Source organism: Oncorhynchus kisutch, unplaced genomic scaffold, assembly GCF_002021735.2.
Source record: "Oncorhynchus kisutch isolate 150728-3 unplaced genomic scaffold, Okis_V2 Okis04b-Okis11a_hom, whole genome shotgun sequence".
Taxonomy (NCBI): Eukaryota; Metazoa; Chordata; class Actinopteri; order Salmoniformes; family Salmonidae; genus Oncorhynchus; species Oncorhynchus kisutch.
In genome coordinates this window covers 2,460,516-2,473,196 of record NW_022261981.1, presented here as the reverse complement: position 1 = coordinate 2,473,196, position 12,681 = coordinate 2,460,516, and the positions used below count along the sequence as shown (strand labels likewise).

Below are 12,681 nucleotides of genomic sequence, written 5' to 3'. Positions count from 1 at the left end.
GTTTACCAAAAGAAAGTAGCGGGCGGCCATTTAGTTGTTTGAATCGCAGATTGCCCTTTAAGGATCATATGGTGGTGCTCAGGAGCAATATTAATTTATTTGATTTCTTATTTTCGTTTTGTGTGTTTGATATTTGGGTTTGTGACAGTTTCTCACACTTGTTCCCGCTGCCTGTCTACATCTTCAAGGATGCCTTTGCACATTCTAAAGATATGAAATGAATGTGACCTGTAGTTAACTGGTGCTGAATAATAAGATCACATTCTAAAGATATGAAAGGAATGTGACCTGTAGTTCACTGGTGCTGAATAATAAGATCTGTGGAGGAAAACTATGGACTGTAAAATGTAAGGGACTTCCTGTAAGGGACTTCCTGTAAGGGACTTCCTGTAAGGGACTTCCTGTAAGGGACTTCCTGTAAGGGACTTCCTGTAAGGGACTTCCTGTAAGGGACTTCCTGTAAGGGACTTCCTGTGGAAAAACACAAGACATTAAAGAGCCTCTAGAAAGGTTTGAAAGCCTTGCTCTCCTTGGCTGTTCCTTTTAATGTACATTCAAATGGAAATGATTTAGAAGAGGTACATGAGTGTGAACGTGTGTTTGTTCGTGGTGAGATTCAAACACGTTAACACTAGATTATTACACTAGATGTTTACGTTAAACGTCCACCTCGACCAACCACCCTCCTTTCAGTTTTGCCTTAAATCACCATCTGTCTTATGTGACCATATCAAACGTAACATATACTAATTTAAATGTTCTGGATTTACGTTTACTAAGTTACATCTAGTCTAGTCATGTAACCTAACATAAACATATCATACTATATAAAAGGAGTGGCACAGATTTAAGTAAACTATAATGTGTTTTGCTTGGGTTTATAGACCTCTCTATGTCATGTGGTCTGCACATCAGCCAGGCTTGGAATCCACAACCAAAACTTACCACCACAGTTCACACCCATGTTATCAGATTCTGAGCTCACTATGCAACAGTTGTGTGCAGCAATGCAGTTTAACAGGTTCTTGTCCCAAGGAATAGAAAGAAGAAGGTAGTTTGATCACATCACAATAGTTTGATCACAGAACACTAGTACATTTATCAGACTGCAGTGCCTCAATAGGACCGATTCAACCAGGTAAATGGATCAGCTAGTTGTCTTTTGAAATGTGTTATACTATATTATCTATTGTTATTGTATAATTAATGCTACAGTATTGCTTTGCTGGTTTCAAGTTATGTTAGTCTTTCTCTTTATGATTAATCTAATTGTCTTCAGGAATGAAGGTGACTCAACTAGACTGTCTGTGTCTGATTCTTCTACATCTCCTACACACAGCAGGCTCTGGTACAGTAGAATACACATTTAATATCTCACTGCCTTCAATACCTCTGTGTGTGTGATTAATATCATCTCATTGTGTCTTTAGTCACAATTGTGGTCTTAAGGGTTCTACCCAGTCTAATCAAACGGAGCCGACAGAGGTCCTTTTGCTTCTCTGTCTACATAGTTCTACTACTATTGTCCATCAGCTCCATTGTGTAAACTGTGGAGATCCGTTTAGGGTGTCTGGCCTAAGGTGATTTCCTCTCCTAGTCTCCTTTCCTTCATCTGCACTGATGTGTGTGTGATTAATATTATCTCATTGTGTCTTTAGTTGCTTGTGTAGTGTTAAGGTGCATAACCTAAGGTGGATTCCTCTCCTAGCCTCCTTTCCTTACTCAACTAAAGGTGAATCCAACTCTTCTGTTGGCATCCACCCTATAGTTGTCAGGATTTTGCCAGGGCTGTTCCGGCTTTGGCCACTAGATGCCCCCATTGTGCTTTTTGACCCTTTTGTTTTCCCTTGTTCCCAGTTATTATTGGCACCTGTGCCTCGATTCCCCTGATTGTATTTAAACCCTTAGTTTTCCTCAGTTCTTTGCTCTGTGTTTGTATGTTAGCACCCAGCCCTAGTATGCTGTGAACTTTTGTTGCTCCCGTTGGACTCTCTTGTGCTACTCTGTTTTTGTTCTTGTTTATACATTTTTGAGTATCCTTTGAGGTTTTTTCATGCTATACCTACCACCTTGTGGATTTACCTTTTTGTCTTGGAGGATTACCTTTGTTCTTGTGGAATTCCTTTTGACGTTGTGGAGTTATATGTTTGCCTGAAGGACTTTCCTTTTTTACTTTATTAAATACTCCAAGTACTGCTGTGTCTGCCTCATCTTCTGGGTTCTGCCGACTATTCGTGGTTCAGTTGGTTAAGTGACTGTTTCTCACTCCGGAGACCCGGGTTCGTTACCGGGTCCTGACAATAGTACTACTACACTGCTCAAAAAAATAAAGGGAACACTAAAATAACACATCCTATGTCTGAATGAATGAAATATTCTTATTAAATACTTTTTTCTTTACATAGTTGAATGTGCTGACAACAAAATCACACAAAAATGATCAATGGAAATCAAATATATCAACCCATGGAGGTCTGGATTTGGAGTCACACTCAAAATTAAAGTGGAAAACCACACTACAGGCTGATCCAACTTTGATGTAATGTCCTTAAAACAAGTCAAAATGAGGCTCAGTAGTGTGTGTGGCCTCCACGTGCCTGTATGACCTCCCTACAACGCCTGGACATGCTCCTGATGAGGTGGCGGATGGTCTCCTGAGGGATCTCCTCCCAGATCTGGACTAAAGCATCCACCAACTCCTAGACAGTCTGTGGTGCAACGTGGCGTTGGTAGATGGAGCGAGACATGATGTCCCAGATGTGCTCAATTGGATTCAGGTCTGGGGAACGGGCAGGCCAGTCCATAGCATCAATGCCTTCCTCTTGCAGGAACTGCTGACACACTCCAACCACATGAGGTCTAGCATTGTCTTGCATTAGGAGGAACCCAGGGCCAACCGCACCAGCATATGGTCTCACAAGGGGTCTGAGGATCTCATCTCGGTACCTAATGGCAGTCAGGCTACCTCTGGTGAGCACATGGAGGGCTGTGCGGCCCCCAAAGAAATGCCACCCCACACCATGACTGACCCACCGCCAAACCGGTCATGCTGGAGGATGTTGCAGGCAGCAGAACGTTCTCCACGGCGTCTCACCCCTCTGTCACGTCTGTCACATGTGCTCAGTGTGAACCTGCTTTCAGCTGTGAAGAGCACAGGGCACCAGTGGCGAATTTTCCAATCTTGGTGTTCTCTGGCAAATGCCAAACGTCCTGCACGGTGTTGGGTTGTAAGCACAACCCCCACCTGTGGACGTTGGGCCCTCATACCACCCTCATGGAGTCTGTTTCTGACCATTTGAGCAGACACATGCACATTTGTGGCCTGCTGGAGGTCATTTTGCAGGGCTCTGGCAGTGCTCCTCCTGCTCCTCCTTGCACAAAAGCATAGGTAGCGGTCCTGCTGCTGGGTTGTTGCCCTCCTACGGCTTCCTCCACATCTCCTGATGTACTGGCCTGTCTCTTGGTAGCGCCTCCATGCTCTGGACACTATGCTGACAGACACAGCAAACCTTCTTGCCACAGCTCGCATTGATGTGCCATCCTGGACTCCGTCTCATGCTACCACTAGAGTGAAAGCACCGCCAGCATTCAAAAGTGACCAAAACATCAGCCAGGAAGCATAGGAACTGAGAAGTGGACTGTGATCACCCCCTGCAGAAACACTCCTTTATTGGGGGTGTCTTGCTAATTGCCTATAATTTCCACCTGTTATTCCATTTGCACAACAGCATGTGCAATTTATTGTCAATCAGTGTTGCTTCCTAAGTGGACAGTTTGATTTCACAGAAGTGTGATTGACTTGGAGTTACATTGTGTTGTTTAAGTGTTCCCTTTATTTTTTTGAGCAGTGTATATATACTACAGTGTATAGTACTGTATATACTACAGTGTATAGTACTACTGTATATACTATAGTGTACCACAGTATAATACTGCTATATATACTACAGTTTATATATTTTTTATTTAACCTTTATTTAACAAGGCAAGTTAAGAACAAATTCTTATTTTCAATGATGGCCTATGGATTTTTACCTTGTCAGCTCAGGTATTCGATCTTCCAATTTTTAGGTTACTAATCCAACGTTCTAACCACTAGGCTACCTGCCACCAGTATATATTACAGTGTATAGTAATACTATACATTTATTTATTTTTTATTTTACGAGGCAAGTCAGTTAAGAACAAATTCTTATTTTCAATGACGGCCTAGGAACAGTGGGTTAACTGCCTGTTCAGGGGCAGAACGACAGATTTGTACCTTGTCAGCTCGGGGATTCGAACTGGCAACCTTTCGGTTACTAGTCCAATGCTCTAACCACTAGGCTACCCTGCAGTGTATAGTACTACTATATATACTACAGTGTATTTCAGATCAGAGCAGATGACAGAGGAGAACACTAAACTATTGAAACTGTTCATCTGTCTGTTCTCTTCAGAGAGTTTTGAGGTTCTTGGTCCAACTGATCCCATTGTTGCTGTAGCTGGTGATGACATCATTCTGCCCTGTTACCTCAAACCCAACATCAGCGCTCAGGACATGACAGTGGACTGGCTTAACCTGGACATCATAGACGAACGTGTCTTTCGTTACCAAAACCACAGAATCATACTAGATGATCAGATTCCCTACTATAGAGGAAGATCTTCACTGTTTGAAGAGGAACTGTGGAGGGGCAACACCTCTTTGAAACTGACCAGGGTACAAGGCACTGATGAGGGACGTTACAAATGCTTAATTCAGTCAAAGAGCTGGTATGATGATTTCACTGTTCAAGTCCTCGTTAAAGGTGAGGTTTATTTTCATGTTAATGTAATAATCTAACTACAGTACAATGACATCACCTCTTTCCTTCATATTACTGGATACAGTATGTGTCTATTTGTTCACAGCCTGTCACCAGGTAACATCCAGTCTCTCTGTGTGTCTGTAGCTGTAGGATCCAAGCCAGTGGTGTCCATTGAGGGACACAGAGAGGGAGGGATGGGTCTGCTGTGTGAATCAGAAGGCTGGCACCCTGAGCCTGAGCTGGTGTGGCTGGACAGTAAAGGAGTCCATCTCTCTGCTGGTCGTCCTGAGATACATAGAAGTTTCAAGGGATTCTACAGAGTCAAACGACATGTCATTGTCCAGGAGACTGACACCAACCGCTTTACCTGCAGAGTCCAACAGAGCAGGATCAATGAGAAGATGGAGACGGAGATTCACCTCCCTAGTGAGTAACAACATAATATTATTTAGACATGAAACACTGGAGATATTGATGTGTTAATGTACATAATGTACAGCATGTGTCTATTTGTTCACAGCCTGTCACCAGTTAACATCCAGTCTGTCTGTGTGTCTGTAGCTGTAGGATCCAAGCCAGTGGTGTCCATTGAGGGACACAGAGAGGGAGGGATGGGTCTGCTGTGTGAAACAGAAGGCTGGCACCCTGAGCCTGAGCTGGTGTGGCTGGACAGTAAAGGAGTCCATCTCTCTGCTGGTCCTCCTGAGATACATAGAAGTTTCAAGGGATTCTACAGAGTCAAACAACATGTCATTGTCCAGGAGACTGACACCAACCGCTTTACCTGCAGAGTCCAACAGAGGAGGATCAATGAGAAGATGGAGACAGATATTCACCTCCCTAGTGAGTAACAACATAATATTATTTAGACATGAAACACTGGAGATATTGATGTGTTAATGTACAGTATGTGTTTTAACCAAAGGCTTTGAGACGACAATACAAAAGATTAGTGTTTATTATGACACAATCCACTGCTGTGTGGTAGTATTAGTACCAAACCCTGTTGTTAATGTGTAATGATGTGTGATAGTATTAGTACCAAACCCTGTTGTTGATGTGTAATGAGGTGTGGTAGTATTAGTACCAAACCCTGTTGTTGATGTGTGGTAGTATTAGCACCAAACCCTGTTGTTGATGTGTAATGATGTGTGGTAGTATTAGTACCAAACCCTGTTGTTGATGTGTGGTAGTATTAGCACCAAACCCTGTTGTTGATGTGTAATGCTGTGTGGTAGTATTAGTACCAAACCCTGTTGTTGATGTGTGGTAGTATTAGTACCAAACCCTGTTGTTGATGTGTAATGATGTGTGGTAGTATTAGTACCATACCCTGTTGTTGATGTGTGGTAGTATTAGTACCAAACCCTGTTGTTGATGTGTAATGATGTGTGTGGTAGTATTAGTACCAAACCCTGTTGTTGATGTGTAATGATGTGTGGTAGTATTAGTACCATACCCTGTTGTTGATGTGTGGTAGCATTAGTACCAAACCCTGTTGTTGATGTGTAATGATGTGTGTGGTAGTATTAGTACCAAATCCTGTTGTTGATGTGTAATGATGTGTGGTAGTATTAGTACCAAACCCTGTTGTTGATGTGTGGGGTAGTATTAGTACCAAACCCTGTTTTTGATGTGTAATGATGTGTGGTAGTATTAGTACCAAACCATGTTGTTGATGTGTGGTAGCATTAGTACCAAACCCTGTTGTTGATGTGTAATGATGTGTGGTAGTATTAGTACCAAACCCTGTTGTTGATGTGTGGTAGTATTAGTACCAAACCCTGTTGTTGATGTGTGGTAGTATTAGTACCAAACCCTGTTGTTGATGTGTAATGATGTGTGGTAGTATTAGTACCAAACCCTGTTGTTGATGTGTGGTAGTATTAGTACCAAACCCTGTTGTTGATGTGTGGTAGTATTAGTACCAAACCCTGTTGTTGATGTGTGGTAGTATTAGTACCAAACCCTGTTGTTGATGTGTAATGATGTGTGTGGTAGTATTAGTACCAAACCCTGTTGTTGATGTGTGGTAGTTTTCGTACCAAACCCTGTTGTTGATGTGTAATGATGTGTGTGGTAGTATTAGTACCAAACCCTGTTGTTGATGTGTTTTAGTATTAGTACCAAACCCTGTTGTTGATGTGTGGTAGTATTAGTACCAAACCCTGTTGTCGATGTGTAATGATGTGTGTGTTTTAGGTGAGATATTTTATACAACCCCATGGAGAATGGCCTTCATTGTGTTATGCTGTCTGGGAGCCATCGCTGTGATTGGGTTATCTCTGGCTATCTACTGCATGTGTAATAAGAAAGGTAATTGAGAGATGATATGAACGTTGAATTGTTGGAATGAAATGTCTGCATTGCTTTTTTCAATCTCACCACATTCACAGTGGTTGTATTCTATGGATACAGGATAATATACTACACCTGCAGGTGATTAACATGTTGAAACTGATGACTGATTTTAATCTCCAGGTGAATAACATGTTGACACTGAGGACTGATTTTAACCATCAGGTGATTAACATGCTAGTCAGGTGTGATAATAGATCAACTCAGTCTGCAGTGGGGAAAGTATTATCCTTACCTGGGGGAGGCAGGGGAGGCAGGGGTGGCAGGTAGCCTAGTGGTTAGAGGGTTGGATTTGGAACTGACAGGTTGCAAGATCAAATCCCCAAGCTGACAAGGTAAAAATGTGTTTTTCTGCCCCTGAGCAAGGCAGTTAACCCACTGTTCCTAGGCGGTCATTGAAAATAAGAATTTGTTCTTAACTGACTTGCCTGGTTAAATAAAGGTCAAATGAACTCTGATACACCTGGATCACTGATGGACCAGTCACATTTATTTAATGAAATTAAGAAGTGGTAGGGCAGAATATCTTCATTTGGGAAGATGTCTCACAGAGGTACGCTGGAATCATTTAGGTGGTGGAACTCAATTAGGATTTATGACATTAGAGAAGTAATATGAGACAAGGAGTCCCAGAGAGAGACTATATCTTCTAGTGTTCATGTTAATGAGGTTCTCACTGTCTTCCATCTACTCTACATGTTTACAGATAAACTCAAGAAGGAAAGTGGTAAGTAGTGTCTTCAGATCATCACTTTGCAATAATTACTTGAAGCATTTAAAGTATTTTTTTGTGGCTGAGCACATTTTAAGATGTTCCATCTGATGTTGGAACAGTGTTATGAGACAAGGGCCGGGATTCATTTCAAGACACATTATAACACAGCACACTGTAACAGACTTTTAAAGGTATTTTACACATGAATCGACCTGTGCAGTGTTTACCATGAATGTGAAATGAAGGCCAGTGGAAAATGCCTTTAAAAAGTGCTTTGTCAGATGTAAAGTGCCCTGCGGTATAGCGCACATTGGATTGAATCCCGACCAAGGAGTCCCAGAGAGAGACTACATCTTCTAGTGTTCATGTTAATGATGTTCTCACTGTCTTCCATCTACTCTACATGTATTCAGATGACATCTGGGAGCAGAATCGTAAGTACAGTCATCAGATCATCACATTGATAACATTATATAATCCAATGTCTCTTCTATAGATGTAACTTCTAGTGAAGTAGAAACACATCATGTTGTTTATATTCATGTTCCCTGACTTTTATCTGATGTTGGAACATTGATATGAGACAAGGAGTCCCAGAGAGAGACGACATCTTCTAGTGTTCATGTTAATGATGTTCTCACTGTCTTCCATCTACTCTACATGTTTACAGATGACCTCTGTGAACACAAATGTAAGTAGTGTCTTCAGATCTTCACTTTGATAACATTATTAGAACCACAAAAGGAAAATGTTCTTTAATTTACCGACTTCAAGTACAAAAAACATTTTAAGAAGGTTATTTTGAGGTCATTGAGCTCATACTCTACATGTTTACAGATGACCGCACTGAGGAGCTAAGTAAGTAGTGTCTTCTGATCATCACTTTGCTAGAATAATTTGAAGCATTTTAAGTCTTTTTTGGTTGAAAGTGCAGTGATAGACATTTGGGTGACAACCAAACATTGTTTTTCCACTGTAATTTGGTTGTGATTTTGATGGTTGATAACATAGTGATAACACATTGGAAATTCAACTAACTTTTGGCAGTCTTTACATATACTGTAGGTTGTAATCTCATTGATCAACATCTCAACCAAATATTACCCAAATATCCACGTTGAGATTACGTAGCTTGCCCAGTGGGTAGTTTCTGATGGACCAGAATCACTGATGTACCAGTCACATTTAATGAATGTTGAGGCCCCAGGTATGTGATGTTGCCGTCAGATGCTCTTTCAAAGTAACAGGAATACAAATCTCGAATAGTGTAAAAACAAACAGAAATGTATTTGCCAGACAATGGCTCCACGTTTCCAAAACACAGGTCATTTCACAGGCTACAGAGTCTTTCCATGATCAAAGCAAAATAATTATTTAAACAGAAAATGAAAATGATATATAGTAGTATTTTTTTCTTGTTTGTGTAAAAGCGATAAAAAAAGTCCTAGCTGACCCATAATGTATGGTAACTCCATACCTGAGTCCTAGCTGACCCATAATGTATGGTAACTCCATACCTGAGTCCTAGCTGACCCATAATGTATGGTAACTCCATACCTGAGAGCTAGCTGACCCATAATGTATGGTAACTCCATACCTGAGTCCTAGCTGACCCATAATGTATGGTAACTCCATACCTGAGTCCTAGCTGACCCATAATGTATGGTAACTCCATACCTGAGTCCTAGCTGACCCATAATGTATGGTAACTCCATACCTGAGTCCTAGCTGACCCATAATGTATGGTAACTCCATACCTGAGTCCTAGCTGACCCATAATGTATGGTAACTCCATACCTGAGTCCTAGCTGACCCATAATGTATGGTAACTCCATACCTGAGTCCTAGCTGACCCATAATGTATGGTAACTCCATACCTGAGAGCTAGCTGACCCATAATGCATGGTAACTCCATACCTGAGAGCTAGCTGACCCATAATGCATGGTAACTCCATACCTGAGTCCTAGCTGACCCATAATGTATGGTAACTCCATACCTGAGTCCTAGCTGACCCATAATGTATGGTAACTCCATACCTGAGTCCTAGCTGACCCATAATGTATGGTAACTCCATACCTGAGTCCTAGCTGACCCATAATGTATGGTAACTCCATACCTGAGAGCTAGCTGACCCATAATGCATGGTAACTCCATACCTGATTCCTAGCTGACCCATAATGTATGGTTACTCTATACCTGAGACCTAGCTGACCCATAATGTATGGTTACTCTATACCTGAGACCTAGCTGACCCATAATGTATGCTTACTCTATACCTGAGACCTAGCTGACCCATAATGTATGGTTACTCTGGAGACTGCTGAGGGGACGATGGCTCATGATAATGACTGGAACGGAGCAAATGGAATGTCAACAAACAACTGGAAACCATGTGTTGGATGTATTTGATACCATTTCACTTATTCTGCTCCAGCTTTTACCATGAGCCTGTTCTCCCCAATTAAGGTGCCACAAACTTCCTGTGATGTAGTCATGGCTTTATTTAATACTCTATATTTCCCAGCCTCTGTTCTGGCCCTGGGGACTGTGAAGAGACCTCTGCTACATGTCTTGAGTGGTACCGATGGGTGTCCTAACTGTGTGTCAACTGCTTGAACAGAGAGTTTGGAACCTTTAACCCATCAACACTTCGTACAGAGACAAGAGTCATCCCGATGAGAACCATATCTCCAGGGACGAAGTTTCTTCTCTTGTTAATTTTTGTTGCTCCTGCAACTCAGGAAGATACTCTTTGGTCCACCTCTTCCAGAACAAGTCTTACAATAAGCTGAGAGTACAAACCATTAGGAACACTTTCCTAATATTGAGTTGCACCCCATTTTGCCTCAATTCTTGAGGGCATGGACTCTACAAGGTGTCAAGAGCTTTCCCAAGGGATGCTGGTCCAATGCTTCCCACATATGTGTCAAGTTGATATCCTTTGGTGGTGGACCATTCTTGATACACACGGGAAACTGTTGAGAGACCAACACTTGACTCATCTGACATCAATCTATAGACCTGTACCCCTTTCTTTTCTTTCCAAAACAATTGAGCGTGCTATCTCTGATCAACTAGAACAGAGCAGTTATCGCTCTCAGAACAATCTTCTTGACCCTAACCTGACCAGACGGGTCACTCAACCTAGACTGCTCTTTGTGTCACGGAGGCTCTCCGTACTGCCAAAGCAGACTCTCTCTCATATGTGCTCATCCTCCTAGATCTATCCACTACCTTCGACACTGGAAACCATCAGTAGAGAGGATCTGGGTCTGCACCACGTTTTCTCACTACTGGTGTCCCCCATGGCTCTGTTCTAGTTCCTCTCCTCTTCTCTCTATACACCAAGTCACTTGGCTCCATCATATCCTCACACCTCTCCATCAAAATTTACAACTCCACAGTGTCGTCCTCCCAGAGTGCAAAGAACCTTGGCGTGAACCTGGACAACACCCTGTCATTCTCTGAAAACATCAAAGCGGTGTCTCGCTACTGCAGATTCATGGTTTACATCCATATGACCATACCTCAAACAGGAAGTGGCACAGGTCCTAATCCAGGCACTTGTCATCTCCCGTCTTGACTAATAGACATCTCTGTTGGCTGGTCTCTTTGCTTGTGCCATGAAACCCCTGCAATTGATCCAGAATGCTACAGCCTGCCTGGTTTTCAACCTTCCCAAGTTCTCCCATGTCAACCCGAATTATTTGTCCACTACAAGATCATGGTGCTTGCCTACATAGCAGCAAGAGGAACTGCCACTTCCTACCTTCAGGCTATGCTCAAACGCTACACCCCAACCCGAGCACTCCGTTCTGCCACCTCTGGTCTCTTTGCCATCCCACCCCTCCGGGAGGGCAGCTCCCGCTCAGTCCAGTCCAAGCTCTTCTCTGTCCTGGCACCCCAATGGTGGAACCAGTTTCCCCCTGAAGCTAGGACAGCCGAGTCCCTGCCCATCTTCCGAAAGTACCTGAAAACCTTTCAATCACCCACCAGTGAATGCTCTTTTCAGATCAGTGCAAATCAGAGTGTGTGCATATATTATTTGCTAGTTAGTAAGTTATTAGCCTAGTTAACTGTACGGGTCGTAAACAGAGCCCACCGTTGATATAACGCCTCTTCTGGTCAGTGGTCTGTCCTGAATGGATATTTGTAAATGTATTGAGTCTGATTCAATGCACCATTGTACTTTCTACTGGTAGCATGTTCTGATCCCAGTCCAGATCCGTTATCTCCTTTGCTTTCTCCTCTTCAGGAATAGAGGCAACAACTTGACTGTTGCTGATCCATTTGTTCATTCTAAAGCCTCCTTTAGAACACAGTGATGTGCGGTCCTGAGTATGTGTCAAGGCTTCTTCCTCACTTGCTGCTGACTTTAGACAGTCATCTATATATTAGAGCACCACCAATCCTCCAGCTCCTTTTCCAGATCCAGAGAAATCTCAGGTCTGTGTCCTGCTCTGGGACGCTCACCTGGTGGAACATGACTTCGATATCTGTCATGAAGGCAACAGGCTCTTGGTGGAATCTGGACAAAACACCAATGATATGGTTTGTCATGTCTGGACCCTGTAGAAGCTGAGCATTCAGTGATTTTTCAGTGATTCAGACACTTTTTCCAAATATGGCCGTTGGTTCACATCTGTCTGGTTAGGAATCGGTGGGGGCTGGTGGGAGGAGCTATAGGAGGACGGGCTCATTCAAATCAAAATCAAATCAAATTTATTTATATAGCCCTTCATAACATCAGCTGATATCTCAAAGTGCTGTACAGAAACCCAGCCTAAAACCCCAAACAGCAAGCAATGCAGGTGTAG

At 42.5% G+C, this 12,681-nt stretch overlaps 1 protein-coding gene across 4 annotated transcripts in view; it reads left to right on the top strand.

Annotated features, from left to right (window-relative positions):
• LOC109876786 (aftiphilin) overlaps nucleotides 1–12,681 on the top strand; it is a 51,601-nt gene that overhangs the window by 21,281 nt on the left and 17,639 nt on the right. For all 4 annotated transcript variants that reach the window (XM_031813001.1, XM_031813003.1, XM_031813000.1 and 1 more), the window contains 9 exons: nucleotides 1,280–1,348; nucleotides 4,440–4,790; nucleotides 4,935–5,216; nucleotides 5,352–5,633; nucleotides 6,993–7,106; nucleotides 7,855–7,875; nucleotides 8,277–8,297; nucleotides 8,534–8,554; nucleotides 8,701–8,721. In XM_031813001.1, coding sequence (XP_031668861.1) covers nucleotides 1,280–1,348; nucleotides 4,440–4,790; nucleotides 4,935–5,216; nucleotides 5,352–5,633; nucleotides 6,993–7,106; nucleotides 7,855–7,875; nucleotides 8,277–8,297; nucleotides 8,534–8,554; nucleotides 8,701–8,721 — 1,182 coding nt within the window. The remainder of the gene's footprint in view (nucleotides 1–1,279; nucleotides 1,349–4,439; nucleotides 4,791–4,934; nucleotides 5,217–5,351; nucleotides 5,634–6,992; nucleotides 7,107–7,854; nucleotides 7,876–8,276; nucleotides 8,298–8,533; nucleotides 8,555–8,700; nucleotides 8,722–12,681) is intronic.